Source organism: Antedon mediterranea, chromosome 10, assembly GCF_964355755.1.
Source record: "Antedon mediterranea chromosome 10, ecAntMedi1.1, whole genome shotgun sequence".
Classification (NCBI taxonomy): Eukaryota; Metazoa; Echinodermata; class Crinoidea; order Comatulida; family Antedonidae; genus Antedon; species Antedon mediterranea.
In genome coordinates, this window is record NC_092679.1 from 14,698,745 (window position 1) to 14,718,487 (window position 19,743).

Genomic DNA, 19,743 nt, shown 5'->3' on the forward strand with positions numbered 1-19,743 from the left:
TTAGGACCGAGCTGCCCATGTTGCAAGCCGTAATGTCTTCTTTCTTGGGCCCACTCTGTCACGGCAGTTAGTTTCAAAAGATGATTAAAATAAATAATGTATTAATAATTATTAGGATGGTATTCATTTGAATAAACGCCTCTCCAATAAAACATCACTTTGAATAAACCCCCTCCCTCCCCCCCCCCCAACCCAACTATCTAATAAACGTTCATCCACATATTTATAATAACACAATTATACTATTTGTAGTAGAATTCACCGCACTGTTATCTACAATTTACCAAGCATTTGTTATTCTTTTTTGCCACTTTTCATATCTATTAGAGGATTTCATTTGATTATAAATGTTACCATATTATTAAAACTAAAAAATTTAACATATATCCCTCGAATAAGCACCTCCCTCAAATGACCTCCGCCTCCCCATAGGGTCCTACCAAACAATAAAAACTATACTTTAAAATGTTATTAATCATCTAAAACACTGTGAAACAAAGTAGTTTAGTTTTACGAATGTCAAGCATTTTCAATAATGGTAACCGACAGAAAACGTATAAAAAGGAGAACATTATCATTCCGAGAACCATCGTCTACACTTCATCTAAAACACTGTGAAACAAAGTAGTTTAGTTTTACGAATGTCAAGCATTTTCAATAATGGTAACCGACAGAAAACGTATAAGGAGAACATTATTATTCCGAGAACCATCGTCTACACTTCCTAGAGGGGGAGCGAGCGAAGAGAGCTCACCCTCTAATTATAATAATTCACTGTCAATCAAAACTTTATTTCTGGTATTTACAATGAGTCTTATTTGACTGTCAATCTAGACCGATATATATAATACTGTAATTCGCTGTCAGATAATCATTGAATTATTATCAAAACAGTCCATATACAGAGTAAAGTTTTTGGTTGTAATAGGATACAATTTGTTGACACTTGAAGCCTCTGATGAAGTGACCCCCAGACTTGTTAGCAATAAAATATAAACAGTGACAGAAATTGAGTCTGTTTAGTATAATAAAGTAATATTATTTAGACATCATTTTAATTTAAATTATTTAATAAGCACATTATCTTTTACAGATTCAGTATTTTTTATTTTTCAATTTCAATTGCACAATTATGACATATCGAAGTATGATTTCTTGTGGTATTTTACTTCAAATACAAAAGTTATTCACTTCTGTAACAAACAAAAATAATATTTATTCATGTATAAAAACAGAGAAGAAACGAAAATTATAACCCCAAAACCATTGTCTGACAGACAATTTAAGTATTTTTGGCTTTAAATTACATTTTTTCAGGTAAATAATTGTTTGGTTACTATTACTATTATGTGACAATAAAATTACACATTCAAAAACAAATTTGAAATAAAAAATAGGGGACAATATATCTTTAAAACTGTTACGTCAGTCGTCAGCAAGCGAGCAGCGTTTTTTGTAAGAAATATTTCTTGTTTAATGTTACTCTGCTATTGTTTCAGATTATTAGTCCAGCTGTGAGAAAACGAGCAGTCAGCAAAATGTCTGGGATTGTCAGATTGATATCACTAGTTCTTGAATGTGTACTTTGAGCTACAGAACGGAAAGTAAATATCTATATAGTAATATTAATCTATGACAATAAGATGTAAATCTGCCTGACATTTAAGTCGTCATAATCAAACAAGTTTATTTTCAATTCTTGGTCAGGATATGATTTGCTGTCTTTCTGTTGATCGTTGTTTTTTTCCTCCTTTTGCTGTCTTGTTATGTCCCTATCCATACGTCCTGTATTTTGAATTCTGTTATTTTTAATTTTAGTCCGTATTACCTGTGTCTGTATAAAATAGGCTGGCCCGCCACAAGATTTCTATCTTCTTGGCCACTGCCTACTTTCTTTTATTGATATCTGTATACTTTTTAATCATCAATTTTTTCATTCTTGACTGTTATTTATTTTATTAGAATTTATTATGTTTACCTCATTTTCTTGAAGGAAGGAATAAATATTTAGTTGAATTGAATTGAATTAGTGAAGGTACTATGTTTTTTGTATTCTTGTATTTAGTTTTTTAAGTGCTCCTTTGGTATCTAAATTAAATCCCGTGAATTTAATAGTTAATTATTTTAACATCTTTTGATGTGATATCAGTAACAGCTATTTTTCGTGGTCTGTTTGAGATTACACAGATGCTAGGATACGCAATTTTCCAAGTTTTTTTTCTTTGAAAAATTACTTTGTCAAAACAACCATTTTTATCAAATAATCTGACTCCAAATTGATCGGATATTATTATGTTTTCCTCTTTATCCACTGCCACACCACAAGGAAAACTAAATCCTTTGATTGCTATTTTTTTATTTTCACCAACAATTAGTACTTTGTTTTTTAGTGTATCACATGCAATCAGATGCCCATCTTTTCTAAAAGTTATATGACGTGGTTCTCTCATTTTAATTTCTTCTGAAGTAATCTTTCCTAACAGATCACCATTGTTAATATCAAATTTATAAACGCAGTGAGCATTACAATCAGATACATACAAGACTTCATTTTCCTTGTTAACTGTCAAACCAAATGGATATTTTAATGTTCCTTCACCAAATTTGCGCATTTCTTGAAACTTGTCATCACATAATACAACACAATTTGTATCATCACTAAATACCATTCTACCATCACTCATTTGATGCATTGTCCGTACATTTTGAGTCATCTCTTCTTTGCCTTTAAATGATCCTGATTGGTCAAATTTTAATAACTCTTTGCTCTCACTTGATACTAAAATACATCCATCCATGTCTACTGCAACATCCATGATTTTGTATTCATTTTGATGCTCTTTATACTGTGTAATGTTATCAATGGTATTCACAAGTCCAAGAGGTTCCACCTTAATATTCACTGGAGATCCTTTAACCTGATAATCTCCAGCCATTATCCTCATCTTCCAATCACCTTCAATATACAATTTACCCTTTATCATGTGCTCTCCTCCCTGATGGTTGAACTTAGTAGAAGATACTTGACCAGATGCAGAAATTAAACCAATAGTTAATTCACCTTCTTTAACACTTGATACGTTAACTTCAAATTGTTGTCCTGTTGCAACAGTCAATTGTTTGTCCGATTCTGAAATTTTGTAATTTGTATTAAAAATTAACACTTCACCGATGCCATCTTGGTTTATTGAATCATGTATTTGTGTAGATGGGATAAAGTTTGGTGAAACAGTTTTTCCACGAAATGATTGCTGAACACCACAAACCTTATCTTTAACATCAAGGATACTTGCCTTGTAGTTTTCAAGAGCGTTAGGTCCTTCTGCTTTGTCTCGTATTAACTTGACTGATTTAATTTCATCATTCACCTGATCTCTCTTTGCATCTAAATTATCAAATTGACCAGCAATATCTTCATCCATTGTTTTTTGTATTTCTTCAAGTTCAAAAATTAATTCCTTACTTTTTGCTTGAAACTTCTTGGATAACTTTCTTCTCCTGAGCCTCAATAGCTTTTTTGCAAAACTCTACCTGACCTTTAAAGTGAGATGAACGCTCACTAATCAAATAAAAGGTTTCCTCCAAATCCTTTTTAACTTCCTCAGCTATTTTAAGTACTTCAGTTGCCTCTTGGTTAAAAGTACAAATAGCATGTTTTTGTCGACAAGTTGAACAGAAGAAATGTTTAGAACCCATCTAAAAAAATACAAATACCTTATTTTTGTTTTTCATTTTTGATTATCAAATCAATTTTCTTGAAAATGAGTATACAAATGACAAATGTTTATGATTTGAATGATTATCATTTTCAACATTATTAATTTTCATAGATAAATACTAACAATTATTTAATAACACATCTACTGTTTTAAAGTAGATTCTTAGTTCAATTAATCCGCTGCTAGGCCACAACAACATGCCTGTGCCCTGGAGTAGACACTACAGGTTGTTCCCGTTTTTTAATCCTTACCTGGTAAATTAAAAGTTTAAAACAATTATCATTTATTTATTACGAATGGTGAAATGAAATCATAATAATATAGTTACATATTTATTGACATTTGGAATTATTGTTCATTGATAATTGCTGATGATCAAATAAAAATCGAAACGTTAGAATCATGGATTGCCTCCAGTTATTTAAAGTTTTAGTCTATACTATATTACTGACATTTTACATTGATAATTTTTTATATCTTACACTAGTATACAAAATTGTATCAGCTATTTCTAGTTTTTTAAACCCTTTCCCATCAACCCAGCTGGCTGCATACTCAGGTCTGATTACAGAAAAAAAAACATTACTTACATTTGCTGAATATGTTGTTCTCCAAATATTAAACAAGAGCTAATGACACAATCTCTGTTATAACCTGCTACAATTTTGTAATACTATCAGTAATCTTATCTTATTGATTAACGTTTCTGATTTATCATATTTCAATTGGTTAAATTGCATGGTAGTAATACTTTCAGACAAATCGGTCAGTTATACCTTTTTTTTTAACAGTTTAAGCCATTTGAAAATTGCATACAAATCTATTTCAGAAAAAATGACACTTTCAAATCAAGTTTGAAAAAAAATGTATTCATCATGGATATTTTTGTAGTTGTATTGAGCTAACTTTCACTTCTGCAGTAAAACTTAATTTATTTATTCCCGAAATAATCAACATTTAGCAGATGTTTTTCATTATGGTTGTAAGCCAGGAATCTAAACCAATATCAATCAAATACATTGGCATTGAGAGCGGAAAATGTCATGTTATGAAATATAAAATTTATCATTGTTATAATTTGACTGGAGGTGTATGTTTGCTGTGTTTCCTATCTGCGTAGTGATTTAAAAACTGGTAAATTATCAACATTTTATGTGTCTCACAATGTTTATTCAAAAGAAAAAAAAGAAACAAATAATTTCAAAGCAACAAAAGTTATATACCTACAAACTTTTCTAAATTGACTATCAAAAACTACCATTTCATAATTAAACATAGTATTCCCTAAATTTCAATCCCCATTTTTAATATCTGTAAACTAGCATAATCTGTTTTATATTATTAATAAACTGTTATAATGAACAAAAGCAATTTAATTACATACATTACGATTTGAAGAACTAAATATGAATATGAAACAAAATAATTGATTGACTGTTCTATTCATTGAGGTATAGCCGATTATTCAACAAGGTAAACATTTAACAAGGCTACAAATACTAATAGGCCTACACGAATCATCGGATGGAAACGTTGTGAGCTATAATGCTGACTTTCCTTGGAAAAATCAATAAAAGGCCAATTTAGTAGCACCTCAGGCCTCTGGCATTTTTCGCTCTTTTCGACATATTTCATTTCATTTTTTTTATATAATTTATTTTGTTAGCGAGGTGTTAATCACAGACGGTTCCTTTGTTCTGTATTTTCTCTCATGGAACATCGGTTTTTATATATATAAAAATTTAATCTCTAACTCTGACAGTGTTCTAGATGGCATATGATAAATAAATAAATGCCGATTCAAAATAAGCGGGCCTTCGAGTTGTTAATGAAGGCTTGTTTGACCATTCCAACATTATCTAGAACTTGTTTAAATAACGTGTTCGTATTTCTACCACGCTTCGAGCATTTGTCATCTTGGAAGAATATCTTTTTTGTCATCCGATCATTATCGGATCTAATTAGATGTGCAGCATAATTTCGTTGCTGGGTTTTGATGAATGTAGATAAATCACATATTGTGAATGTCGATGTTGGTGTAATACAGTTTATAACATTCATCACCTAAACTATTTTTCACCGGAATTAAACTGAAACTGAAACCAGTGTAGGCCTACACATTTTTCGAAAGTCATTTGAAGAATAGGAGGGACGTGAAGGAGTTCAGTGTATCTATATTTAGTCCAGCAGGAAGTAGATTAGACTCATTTAATAGTTAATTATTTTAACATCTTTTGATACACTATCAGTCACCGCTATCTTTCGTGGACTGTTTGACATTACACATATGCTTGGATAAGCTTGTTTACAAGTTAACTTTCTAATGTAGATGTCCTTCTTAAAACAACCATTTTTATCAAACAAGTTTATAACTTCAGCATTTGATATTATTATATTCTCCTCTTTATCCACTGCCACACCAAAAGGTCCTATGATCGTAAGTGTTCCTTTGAGTTTTCTTGCTATTTTTTCATTTTCATCAAAAATTAATACTCTGTTATTGTACCAGGCACAAACAATGAGATGGCCGTCTTTAGTCAAAGTTATATGACGTGGTTCTTTCATTTTAATTTCTTCTGAACCAAACTTCCCTAACAGATCACCATTATTGATATTGAACTTATAAACACAATTAGCTCCAGAATCTGATACATACAAGACTTCTATTTCCTTGTTAACTGCCAAGCCAAATGGATATGTTAATGTTCCATGACCAAATTTGCGAATTTCTTGAAAATTGTCATCACATAATGTAACACAAGTTGTATCATCAGTGAATACCATTCTACCATCACTCATCTGATGCATTGTTCTCACAGTTCGCCTCATCTCTTCTTTGCCTTTAAATTTACCTGATTGGTCAAATTTCAACAACTCTTTGCTCTCACTTGATACTAATATACATCCATCCATGTCTACTGCAACATCCATGATTTTGTATTCATTTTGATGGTCTTTATACTGTGCAATGTTATCAATGGTATTCACAAGTCCAAGAAGTTCCACCTTAATATTCACTGGAGATCCTTTAACCTGATAACCTCCAGCACTGAACTTCATCTGCCAATCACCTTCACTAGTACAACTAAATGTTATCATTTGCTCTCCATTTCCATTGTGTTTGATCTTGGAGACATATTCTTTACCAGATTCAGAAATCAACTCAGCTGTAATTACGCCCTCTTTGAAACTTGATACTTTAACTTCAAATGTACAACTCTTTATGACAGTAAATGGTTTGCCTGCTTCTGCAATTGTGTAATTTGTATTAACAATTGAAACTTTACCGATGCAATCTTGATTTATCAAATCATTTATATGTGTAGATGGAATAAAAGTAGGTGCAACACATATTTCATGAAGTGATTGATGAATACCACAAACCTTATCTTTAACATCAATGATATTTGTCTTATAGTTTGCAAGAGTGTTAGATCTATCTGGTTTGTTTAGTATCAATTTGACTGATTTAATTTCATCATTCACCTGATCTCTCTTTGCATCAAGATCTTCAAATTGACCAGTGGTGCCCTCCTCCATTTTTTTCTCCTTTTCTTCAAGTTCCAAAATTAATCTCTTACTTTTTTCTTTCAACGCTTGGATAAGTTTTTTCTCCTGAACCTCAATAGCTTTTCTGCATAACTCTGCCTGATCTTTGAAGTGAGATGAACGTTCAGTAATCAAATAAAAAGTGTCATCCAAATCCTTTTTTACTTCCTCAGCTATTTTAAGTACTTCAGTTGCCTCTTGGTTAAAATTATCAATAGCATACTTCATTTTAATCATTTCATGTTTTTGCTGACAATCCAGAAAATGTTCACATTCTGTGCAAGCAGCTTTCTTGCAAGTTGAACAGAAGAACTCTAATTCTAGATTATGAGTAGAACACATCTTACTGTTATAAGCCATCTAGAAAATCAAAATAACTACTGTTTATGCCTTGATTATCAAACCACACATTACATTTGTGTATTTAACTATGTACACGGATATCTAATTATGCCAAAACAATGTTATAAATTGTTACCAGAATTGACCATCAATCTTGCAATGTGTATGAACTAGTATTATGGCCAAATGTATTCCAATAAAAATGCATGTGAAGTTTTGGAAACTCAATTTTGTGCATCATATTTTAATAAATATAATAAAAATGTGAAAGTTCATGTCTTCCAATTCAACAAGTAGGAAGTCCTTTTCTTTCTCTCTAACTCCCCCTCCCCTCAAGATGCCTAGTTAGGAAAATTGTTTACTTACTTTTTTTGAATACTTTACACTCCAAATGTTGACAGAGATCTAAATGTTTATAGACACAACCTTGGCTATAACATATTACAAATTGAGATAACTGCCAACGTAAAAGGAAATACAATAATTCTTGGTTTTAAACAATATCCTTCTTGTTCACAAGTGTGACTAAACCATGTTTGTATTCGTTAAAGATGCATTGTCCCTTGAAACACAAAAAAATGAAGGTCAAAATATTATAAATTTAAATTGGCCATATCAAAGTAATATTAAAGTTATTCACTTTAAGTCGAAAATTCAAGCCAAAAGCAACAAGTTTACGTAATTAATAGGTAAATTAGTTTATTTGTTTGTTTCTTCTGGAAAATCGTTGCAAGCGAAAGTAAACAAAGATTTCAAACCACGAGTACGCATTATACATATGCTAATTACAATTGTTTACAACTCGTCACGGTTGAGAAGGTATTTTCACACAGATCGTGAGGAAGTTTTATGATTATGCATACAGAGTAGCCAAACAAGCGCGTTTCATTATGGGATATGTTTTCAAATAACTTTGACTTCCAGTCAAAGTTATTTTTTTAACAAAAAAACGTCTGTATTTCAGTTAATTTATTTTTTTTTGCGATAAATTTTTGGTGATAGTTAATAACTATTATGATACTTCAAAATGACCCACCTTTTTTCGAAGTCTGTTATTTTTTATTTTTTTGGAATTAGTCAAAGGGACAATACATCTTTAAATTGTATGTGGTTAGAAAAATCAATAACATAATTGTAAGGTATACCAGAGTATACACAATAGCATATGAGAGACATTGGTAGAGACCTGTCTGTGCATATTGCTTCCTTTAGCAAAATACTGTTAATCTCATTGCTTCGTCCATTTAAATGGGATGAAAACCATTTGTAACAATGAACTTTGTACACTATTTCAATTATTATTATCCATAAAAAATACAAAGTCTGAGATAACTTTGTCTCAGAAAATGAAGTTTAAAATATATAAATTATGAAATTTATATTTTAAAAAATATTATAAATAAATTTACTACTTTCCTAATTTCCACAACATAAGTCCAGACAATTGTGTCATACAACATATTCAATATGTTTGAAAAAGCACATTTTATCCTTGGAAATGAAAATGATACTTATAACAATATTATAATTTCCAAAATAGACTTTTTACTTTTGTAAATCATTAAGTAAAACACTGTGGAAAATCTTTATTGATTGATGACTCGATTCCATAAGTAAGTTTTGTATTGTGTTCTTTATAAGTTTAATCTTACAGTACATACTGTAATTAGTTTTTTGATTTATTTTTATTACTTTTTAGTTACTTTTGTATATTTATTGTCGTTTTAAAGTTTTGTTTTGATCTTGACTGCACCATTTGATAAGTGTGCCACCCTTATAAAGAAGTCATTATTCAAATAAAGATTATTATATATTATTATACCATAATTAATCTGAATTATTCACGATTTCTGCCCGAGTTTTTGTTTGTTTATTGCATATCATCGCAGCTGAAGCTTAATTATAAGACATTTACATTAAAATAAATAAAATCGAGGATAAAAAGTACCAAAAAAAACAACAACAACAACAACAGAAACAGAGAAACATATGGAATATACACAATACAATAGGTAAATATAGTACAAACACAAAGTTAGACAAGTTTTAAAAAAAATGCTTATACAGTATTGATAGTTATACATGGTATAGTAATAGAAACTTTGGAAATGTAGTGGAGCTGTAGCTTGATGGTTAACATGCTTGCCTTCCAATCTCAAGGTCCAGGGTTCAATCCTGACCTAGCGACAGGGTTTAGTAACTCATGACTCTTTCAACTCCACTCCCTAAACCTCAAATGAGACTTGGTTTATAAGCAAGATAAATTAAAATTTGTTTTGACGGTTTCTGAATCATTGGTTTGATATAAAGAATTTTATATACATTGTTAATTACAAACCAGATGAACATTTACAATCAAATTATAGAATAGTTTATCCATTCTGTAATTGGCAAGTTACTTGTTGGATGTGTATGATATAAAACATTTTAAAAATAAGATAGGAAATAAGTTAGCACTTCATACTTTTATACCCTCATCCCTAACCCCTCTAAACCACAATTCCAAAATCTTTGATGAAATGAAAATAAACAAATGTTCAGACTCGTGGCTTAACGGTACCTGCGCATAAAGTCAAAGGTCAGATTAAAAATATCTTCTTTGAATCTATCAGTAATTTTGACCAATAATTTCAACTTTTGTGAGTCTAAACGACCGTAGTCTACTTGATTGTCATTATCTCACGCTATTTGTCTTCGGTAGATACTCTCTTTCAGTGTGTATACTTTATTTTTGGTTGTTGATATTTCCTATCCAGGTAAATATTTGGTAAGCCAACAATTAAAAAAAAATAATAATAATGGTCTTATATAGCACCTAATGCAATGTTTCTAAGAACACAAAAATGATACATAAAATATCCTAAAATAACCAAAAAAGAAAGAAAAGCAGAGGAACCATTTACACACCGCTCCGTTGTCCAGCACTTAAAGCCTTACAAGGACTACAAAATATGTTGCATAAGTTAAAAAACAGATACAGTATCTCTGTGAAAACATGGTGAATTAAAATATACTTTCCACATCTAACTGACCCATTTTAATAGAATTTTGCCGTCTTTTTTTCACACTTATTCGATCGAGGCATTGAACAATGATGCTTGCACAGATGTGGGTACTGCCAGCAAAGTAAAAAGACACATCATAGTTGTTGGTATAATCATACAGCCAACCTTTGAAAAATGATACAATTGATTACACTACAATAATTCAATTACATTCGATTATATTACAGTAATTTTTATTACAGTAAGCAAATCGTCACCTAAATAGGTGCTTGTCATTTGATTGGATGATTAATCCCTTTGTGGACCCACGGCTTATTTAAAAACACCATTTTGTTTAAAATCTCATTCACACTGGACATTTTTTGGTCAAACTAAGCAACTGGTCAGTTTTCAAGCATGTTTTAGTTAGGTTTACAGTGAAATTCACTCAGGAAGAATGACCAAGTTATTTCAATGAGCTAAAAATCATATGCAACCATGTAGATCGGTTTAATTTACAGTAACAGCACAGCATTTTCTATAGTTGATTTTACAACTCTTGGTTAGTTAGGTGGTACCTTTATTTTTGGTAAAAACAATGCAATGTATATGACTGGAAGATTTAAATAGGCTGAACAAAACAGATTAAATTTACTGAATAAAGTCCAGTGAAAAAACCTCATTCACACTGGACCTTTCTTAGTCAGACTAACCAAGAGGTCTATCCACCTTCCTCAACATACTGTAGCTATACAGTTAGGCTTACAAAGTAAAGTCCAGTGTGAATAAAGATCTGGTTAGGAAATAATACTCACCACTAAAGATTCCAGCTATGGTAGCCGCTATACCTAATAAGGGAAAAGTGATACCAAGTGTGGCTGATAACATCTGATTGCCTACACATTCTCTTTCAAATGGAACAATGAGAGGGTTGTAGATTCCGTTTGCTAATCCAAATAGTATCGCAACAACTAAGAGCCATGAAAAAGAGTTTGAGACAGGACATAGAAGAGCGATAATGCCTCCTAAAAACAATGCAAAAGTCATTAAGGTATTTACGGAGAAGAACTTATCCACAAAAAATCCATGACAAATCCTTGAGAATAGACTTGCCATTCCTAATATGGACATCAACAAAGCTGTTTTCTTTTCTGTTATTCCTGAAACTGTGGCCATATAAGGAAAGTGGACAACCACTGGCAAACTTCCAAAGGCCATGAATACTTTCACCATGACAACCAGGATGCAGCAACTATCAGTAAAAACGTACCAGAACGTAGACTTCTTGATGTATCCTTTCAATAATGAAGAATAATTAGTTTTTTTATACTCAAAATTCTCTTTTTTCTGTTCCACGCTCATTAAAGATAAACTTATATCTTCTGCTTCATCCTTGATTTTACTGTCATATTTCTTATTGTCGCCTCTTTCATTAATTTCCTCATCTTTTTCAATTTCATTTTTATCTTTTAACTTAAGGGGGCGCATCAATCGGGCCACGACAGACATATTCAATGAAACCCCTCCTAGTATGAGAAACGTTCCTCGCCAAGTGTAGTTGTCGATTAAGACACGCAATAGAAGCGGTAAAACCACCATTCCGACTCCAGCACCAGAGAAAACAAGTCCGTTTGCGACTGCATAACGTTTTTTGAAATAGTAAATTGGCATGACAACAGTTGGCTGGAAGGCAAGTCCATATCCAATACCTGAAATTGTAAAAAAAAAAATTCCGTTTCATTATTTTCAAGTTTTACTTCAATTTATGTACAGTGCATTGAAAGTCTGCTTATGCACTATATAAGAATTAACTACTGAAATTTTCTATTTGCTATAGAAATTTTGTATCAGTTAAACTTTAAGACTGTACATATGATTGTAATAAATTACCAGTCCTTAACAATACAGTAACATCTAAGTATCTACATGAACATTCTAGAATAAGATATTTTGATTTAAGAAACCATGTATAATTAATATAAGAACAATCAGGAGAATCCCAGAAGTGCTATTAATAGAAACTATAATCCAATAGAATAAGAAGTATAAACGATCTAGAAGGATAGGAACATCTTGTATATAAAGGGATGTAAAACTATTGTAAGGTTGTTGGATATTCAATTGTAAAAGTTATTGTGAAGCTGTTGTTTAAAGTGCTTACTGGATTGTTGAAAGTTGAAGTTGATTGAAATTAAAGCTTTTTTTTTAGTTTTGTGTGTATACATTTATGTCACAAGGGAGTTCCTAAAGTATTTTCAACCGCTCGGAAGCATACGTAAAGGGAGTTCGTGACAATGATACATAATACAATTTAAATTTTTTTTTTTTTACCTTTTCACGCAAGCTGTTAAAGTGAGTGCGATGCATGTTGGGATTTATAGCGGGCTACTAAAATTATTAGAATCAACTTATTTACTTTAAAAATATTTTTAAATATCGCAATAGGTCCATGGATAGTAATGTGAGATAATATGAATGTGAATAAAAGTGGTGTTTGCGCCACAAAAGAGAAAAAAAAAAAAAATAAGGTCCATGGATAGTATTTGTTTTTACATAAAATTTAGTGTGACCTTATATTAAGTTAAAAAAATGTAGTTCTAGTGTCTTTAATGCACAAAGCCTCTAAATGCTTTCTGTTGCAGCCAGCCAGCAATCAGCTCAGTTGTGCCTGACCTATACCAATGTACTAGGTACCCATATTTATGCCTGTGTGTAGGCGTGCTTTTATAACTATACCTTTTGTTTGTTAACATGTTTGCTTGGCTGATTTGTTTTATTATGTAATTTAGTGATTGATATGTGTTATCCTTTGTTACAATTCTCTTCACCTGATGATGGGCTATACTGTATGCCTGAAACATGTCATGTTAATATTTATATTGAGGCGGTTAATTCAACTTGTTTGGGTGTATAAATATATATATATATATATAAATCAAAGAGCTGCATAGGCAGGATATAGAAAAAAATCAAGATCAAATAAGTTAAAACTGCCTCAATATAGATTTATTTTAACGACATGTTTCGGGCATAGCCCATCATCAGGTGAAAAGAATTGTAACAAAGGATAACATATATAAGTCACAAAATTACATAATAAAACAAATCAACCAATCAAAGATGTTAACAAACAAAAGGCATAGTTATAAAGGCACGCCTCCAAAAGCTATGGTGTACAAAGCAGGAATGGTTGCTTATAAAGCAGGAAATTTAAAACAAAGACAAAAGCTTCAAGTGTAAATAATTGTTAATATGAGAATATTTATTATATATATATATATATACAATTTATAATTATGTTTTTGCTTTTCATTATTCTGGTAAGAAAACTGTAAAAAGGTTGGAAAATCGAGACTATTTAATTCATTTATCAAGTTGAGAACATAAATAGGAATTAATATTCAATTCAGACGATGGCTATCCCATGACTCACCTGTAAGTAAACTGAACGAAAGATACAAATGGTAAATTTGTGTTGAAAAAGATGCCAATATACATCCAGCTGACGCAATTAATCCACCGAAAAACATTACAATACGCTCTCCATATCGTCTGCTTAAATATGATGCCAAAAAATCTAAAATTAAAATAAACTCCTATAACTTTATTTATTTCATTAAATTGTAATATTTGTGTCAGTATATTATATAGAAATTACAGTCATTGTACTGTGATTTAGGAAGCTTTTGATTTGCAACAATTGGCGACATAGGAAAAATTTACGTCATTTGATGTGTCATTGTTCATTGCATGGACCTAGAAGACACCAAAACTGTGTCGAGGTGGAAAGCAAGAAAGCATGTTCCTCACATGTACAATGAATTTATTACGTTGTTTGTTATCACAAAGCTTCATATATGAACTAGACACAACTAGCTTATGTACTCAGTACGTGCTAGATTTCTAGTCAAATGATAAGCCATCATTTAACTACATACATGCCAACACACATACTGTAGGCACCAAACGCGATACCGCTTGTGACGTCACATTGAGCTCCTTATCTCTCTCAATAATGGATTGAGGGTGCTGTTGACAAACCACCTCTCGTTTTTTTACCTTAACAGATTGACTGTATATAGGCCTATACAGATATAATTCCTTTTCTGTTTTTGTTATGGCTAATATAGAATAATAATAAAAGTAATTAGTAATTGAAATAAAACTGTAACTTACTTGTCATCAACACTATGGTGGGAAATAAGGAGATAGCACCTGCGACTATGGACGTACTCTGGCCTAGGTCATTCTTCCAGTTTGCCAGATAAATACCTGATCCGTTCATGAATCCAACTATCAGTATCATATTAAAGAAGGCGCCCATGACTACGATCCACCCCCATCCTCCATCAAGATTCTTAGAGGAAGAGCCATATTTTTCTTGACCTTCGACCTTCATTCCTATGCTGTGTATATGAATACAATAAACCAAGACAAGGTAGTTATATTGCCATTTATTTATCTGAAAATATTTGTTTCAAAACTACCACAGGACAAGACAAACAGAAAAGTAAGTCTTTAAATAATATGCTCATTTTATAGCAAAGGATTAGGCAATAACCATATCGTGAGAATATCTAATTATAATTAAAATTAATTGTTCTAAAAACAATATGATAATTGGAATAATTATGTATGCATAACTTATTAATAATTTAATAATTGGTTTAACATTTAAACTTGTCTGTCTGTAAATCATAATTATTTTGCATATTTAGTATAATATACACATTTCAACAATGGTTATCAAAATTCATTATTGTACCTGCATATAAAAAGGATAATTGTATCAATAGAACAAACATTACAGACAAATATGGATTATTAAAATGCTATTAATAATTATACAGGTACTGTAGAATATCAAACAGTAAGGGGCTTTGAGATCCAACCAAATGTCCCCTTAATAGAGGTGTCTCACCAAATGTCCCCTTAATAGAGGTGTCTCACCAAATGTCCCCTTAATAGAGGTGTCTCACCAAATGTCCCCTTAATAGGTGTCTCACCAAATGTCCCCTTAATAGAGGTGTCTCACCAAATGTCCCCTTAATAGAGGTGTCTCCTGAATAGGTTTTTTTTGTAGTGTTAAAACATACATTATATTCATTCTTATTCATTTCATAGGAAAGTGACCCCTGAATAGGTGTCCCAAATAAATCGGTTACTACTGTATTAGTCTAATGGAACACATGTTTGACTTAAATGAACAGACTTTCTAGATACATTTTTCCATTACCTGATGATATGGACTTCAACTCTGATTTTCTTCTTTTTTCCATCTTTACCATACTGTAACAATTACTGTACTTGATTTTCTTGTAGAAAAGTAAGGTACAAAATTTCAGGTCAGGTTATTTTTATTTCAAGTCTATGAACCAGGGGCGGACCCAGGGTTGTTGCCCTAGTGGCCCGGGCAACACCCTTAATTTCATACTAAATGTTGTTTTGCCACTAAATTAAAATTTCATCGTATACAATATCCATATTATTTATACGTTATAGAACTCCAGTCTGGAAGAGAATATTTGTAAATTAGCAGAATGCACATCAGACACCAATAGGCCAACTATACCGCGCAGATAGATACGTTTCTGAGCATGCGCAGAATGAATTTCTGATTGGCTAGTTGCTTGTTGTGCTCCTGATGATTGAGAGGTACGAAACGAGGCCAACACAAACTATGTTCTAGAGTACTAGACTTGCTCCAAGTCTGTATTTATGGTCTTTTTTATGTCATTCCACACGTCGTCGTTTTGATTTTTGTCTGAAAGTATCCAAACTCAAGTAATACACGTATGAAACGCCATATGTGCAAAAATATTTATATTTTTACTAATATTAAGACAAAACTCCGTCTGGAGCCCAGACTAACTGTGTTCGGAAAAAACCCGTCATATGGGTCGTTGATTTATACATAATTATTGCGTTTTTTCAAGCCAAATCATAATTTTGCGTATAGTTTTGTTTTCCGTGTAGTGCCCTATTTATCTTATTTCCGTACGTATACGTCCGTAATAATTAAGCCGAATGTTCGTAGTAACAGAGAATTATACCGGTACACTTACAGAGTTGTAGGGCATTTTATCATTGTTGATGTTAGCTTAATTGTTAAAATTGCTAAAAGAAGTAACGCTGGCGCCAACGAATTTAACGACCTTCACAACCAAAATATTTCTTTGTAACAAAATTTGTTTTTAAATGGAACGCTACAAAAATAATCCTCCTCTTCATCAGTGCATGAATATACCTAATTAATAACCAGACAAGAACGTATCTTTGTTACGTTTTACTATCAATCCATTCCATATCACGCATATATAAGTATAATATAATATATATATAATAATAACATTTTGATTGAATAGTGAGGGATTAGTTACAGTGTTGACCTTAAATAAACCATTGGTAATTTACTGAAAATCCAAAATGAACTTGTTGTTAGTCGTGTATGTTTTATTACCGGCGGAATAATATAGGCTACAATCCTCTGTTTGCTAGCGCACTATAGAGTGAGTGACATTTCCGGCGAACTAGAGGTGCAATTTATCATGAATTTTACGTGCGAGAATACCATTTGCGGCCATCTAGAGGTGTCATTTAATAATTTGCTTACTCAAATTCTCAGTGTCTACAGCCCTGTAGTCTTTGGGCAACCCTCTTTAAATAGTCCTGCGACCGCCCCTGTGAACACATACAATTACATATTATTGCTAGTTATTTATTAATGTTAGGAAGTTATGTCTTGCTCATAGTTCATAGGTCAAAGTTCACTCTCTCTCTCCTTCATAAAGCATTGAGCAATTGTATGTCAACAATCAATTTCCTCTTGCAGGAGAAACTAATTATTCAAACAGTTTTGCTTCTCGCCAGAAGTAAAAAAAAAGAAACAAGAATTATAATGGACAAAGATCAGTAAGAAAACGTACCCAGGTTTGTGGGAAAATGACTAATAATTTCAATATCAGTTGGAGAGTTCAAAAGTTAATAAGTTAATTTTCATTCTTTGTTTAAAGTTGGCAAAAAGGAAATTGTATTTGTACTGCTCCATCAACCATATGATATTTTTCTGACATAAACTGCAATAAGAAAATAAATAATTAAGAAATAAAAGTTGGACAAAGAAAAAGGAATGTTTAATAATTATAAAAATAGCAGAATTTAAATCTCTTATGATGGTGATCAAAACAATATAGACTTAGCCTGTCTACACTATCAAACAAGTTTGATAAAAAGTGTGCCCAAATATAGTAGTGACATCATGTCTATATATGGGCACATCACATTTCTTTGTCACATAAAGGTTGATGGTGTAGACAAAGCTTTAAGCTGATTTTCCACTAGGCGAATTTGTTCGCGCGAATCGAAAACGTCATGCTCTGCGCATGCGTATTCAAGTTTCTGTCTGTCATACTCCCTTCTGCGACGAATTCTAGTTCCTTGATTTTTCGCTGCAGCGAAATTTACTAGTTCGAATTGTTTCTACTTTTTGCGAAGCGAAATATTGCGCAACCAATCAGAGCTCAGTAAATGAGTTATGATGCTTTCATGAGCAGTCATGCGAATCGAAATGCTCAGCAACCACGCGAGGAACATGAACGTCGCAGCTATTCGCTTATGTAGTGGAAAGAGAGTAGGCGATTTTTTTCTCTTCGAAACGTTGGATTCGCGCGAACAAATTCGCCTAGTGGAAAATCAACTTTATGCTGAGTAGTCTTCTGGGCTACTTTGGTTTTGGATGAGACCTTTCCACAAAAACAATATAGAAAAAGTAAAAAAAAATGAAACTTTTATTTTCAAACTAAGGACATAATCTTATAGAGCTTATTTTTTTTACTAAGGCCTGCAAAAATGTATTAATTTGTACATTTAACCTACTGTCATACCTTTTGCATACATTGCAATTTGCGAAAGTCTATGCATGTAGTTTAGAAATTGAAACATCTATTTCAGTTTGTAGTACTGCCTTAAGCTCTATCAAACTAGTTTGACAAAAAAAGTGTGATGTGCCCAAATATGGTAGTGTCGGTGATATGCCCAAATAGTGGTGATATGACATCATCATTTCTATATATGGGCAGAGAGCTTTACAATCCATGCTCATCAGCATTATTATTGCAAAGTGTCTTTTCCTGGTCAGTTGCTGTTCTTTAGGAATGGCCTTCGATACTCCATCAGGAAAGCTGCTGAATCGCTCACTACATTCAAACAACTCCTCAAATCCCACCTTTTTAATTTGCACTTTCTTCAATAATCTTTTGCTTTAAAAAATGTTTTTCTGTTTATTGTTCAGCGCTTAGAAGTGCCCTACATTTTGCGCTGTATTAAATAACATTATTTTGTTGTAAGATAGTAGAATGGGAAATTTCATTTTGATGTGAATAAATAAAAGGGGTATTATGCAAACTTTGCCTGGTTAAAACTGAGGCCGGAAGTGTCACCCAAATTCATCGGAAAATAAATAGTACTACTTTGGAGGCATCAAAACCATAGTTTATTGCATTTTGAAGGAAAAAAACAATTTTCAATTTTTAAAATCATACTTTACTTTACTTGTATTTACTTTTGTTTCCCGTACGTACTTTCGTACTGATATGGATATGGTGTGGGTTTTATATTACCTCTCACTCTGTTTTAATCATATCATGAAGCTACTATATGTAGTTCTTTCAACCAATATGGTAAATGTTTGGTTCATATTTCATAATAATATCTACCAGAATTCTACCAGAACTAGTCTAGACTGGTGGCATGTATTGTAATTGTAATCACTCACCTCTTAGCTAATCAATAAATAAGGTAAGTATGATATTAAATAACTCCACTCATATTTAACAGATGATTATATAATAAATAATAATAAATAATTAAACGGGATCCAAATAAACTAACTATTTTAAGTACAAAAACAGAAACCTACCATTTAAATACCAATATGGATGGATGGACGTTTGTTTGATCCATGTTTTTATGTTGTACCAAAGATATTCTTTGGTTGTACGTATTCATCCAAGCATATCTCTTTACGAAAAAATCAAGTTGAGGGGGTAATTTCATTTTCTATTTTTGTCTTTTTGACACACTGCTTTTCAACATCTGTGCTGCCAACAGAGCAGTATAAAAAAGGCAGGAAGTCCCTGAGCCTAGCATTT

At 31.9% G+C, this 19,743-nt stretch overlaps 1 protein-coding gene across 1 annotated transcript; it reads right to left on the reverse strand.

Moving 5' to 3' along the window:
- Window positions 1-9,592: 9,592 nt before the first annotated feature.
- On the reverse strand, window positions 9,593-19,582 carry LOC140060349 (monocarboxylate transporter 12-like). The gene is made up of 6 exons (XM_072106511.1): window positions 19,512-19,582; window positions 15,831-15,909; window positions 14,771-15,000; window positions 14,028-14,171; window positions 11,410-12,303; window positions 9,593-10,780 (listed from the first exon to the last, which is right to left on the reverse strand). The coding sequence occupies exons 3-6, from the start codon at window positions 14,991-14,993 to the stop codon at window positions 10,614-10,616; spliced, it is 1,428 nt and encodes a 475-aa protein (XP_071962612.1). The 5' UTR covers window positions 14,994-15,000; window positions 15,831-15,909; window positions 19,512-19,582; the 3' UTR covers window positions 9,593-10,613.
- Between the last annotated feature and the right edge of the window lie 161 nt (window positions 19,583-19,743).

Excerpts from the sequence above, each read along its gene's own strand:
- LOC140060349 (XM_072106511.1), bottom strand. The coding sequence starts at position 14,993 with ATGAAGGTCGAAGGTCAAGAAAAATATGGCTCTTCCTCTAAGAATCTT. Across the intron at positions 14,172-14,770 it reads CACCATAGTGTTGATGACAA|ATTTTTTGGCATCATATTTA; the intron begins GTAAGTTACAGT and ends TTTTAATTTTAG. Across the intron at positions 12,304-14,027 it reads TTCGTTCAGTTTACTTACAG|GTATTGGATATGGACTTGCC; the intron begins GTGAGTCATGGG and ends TTACAATTTCAG.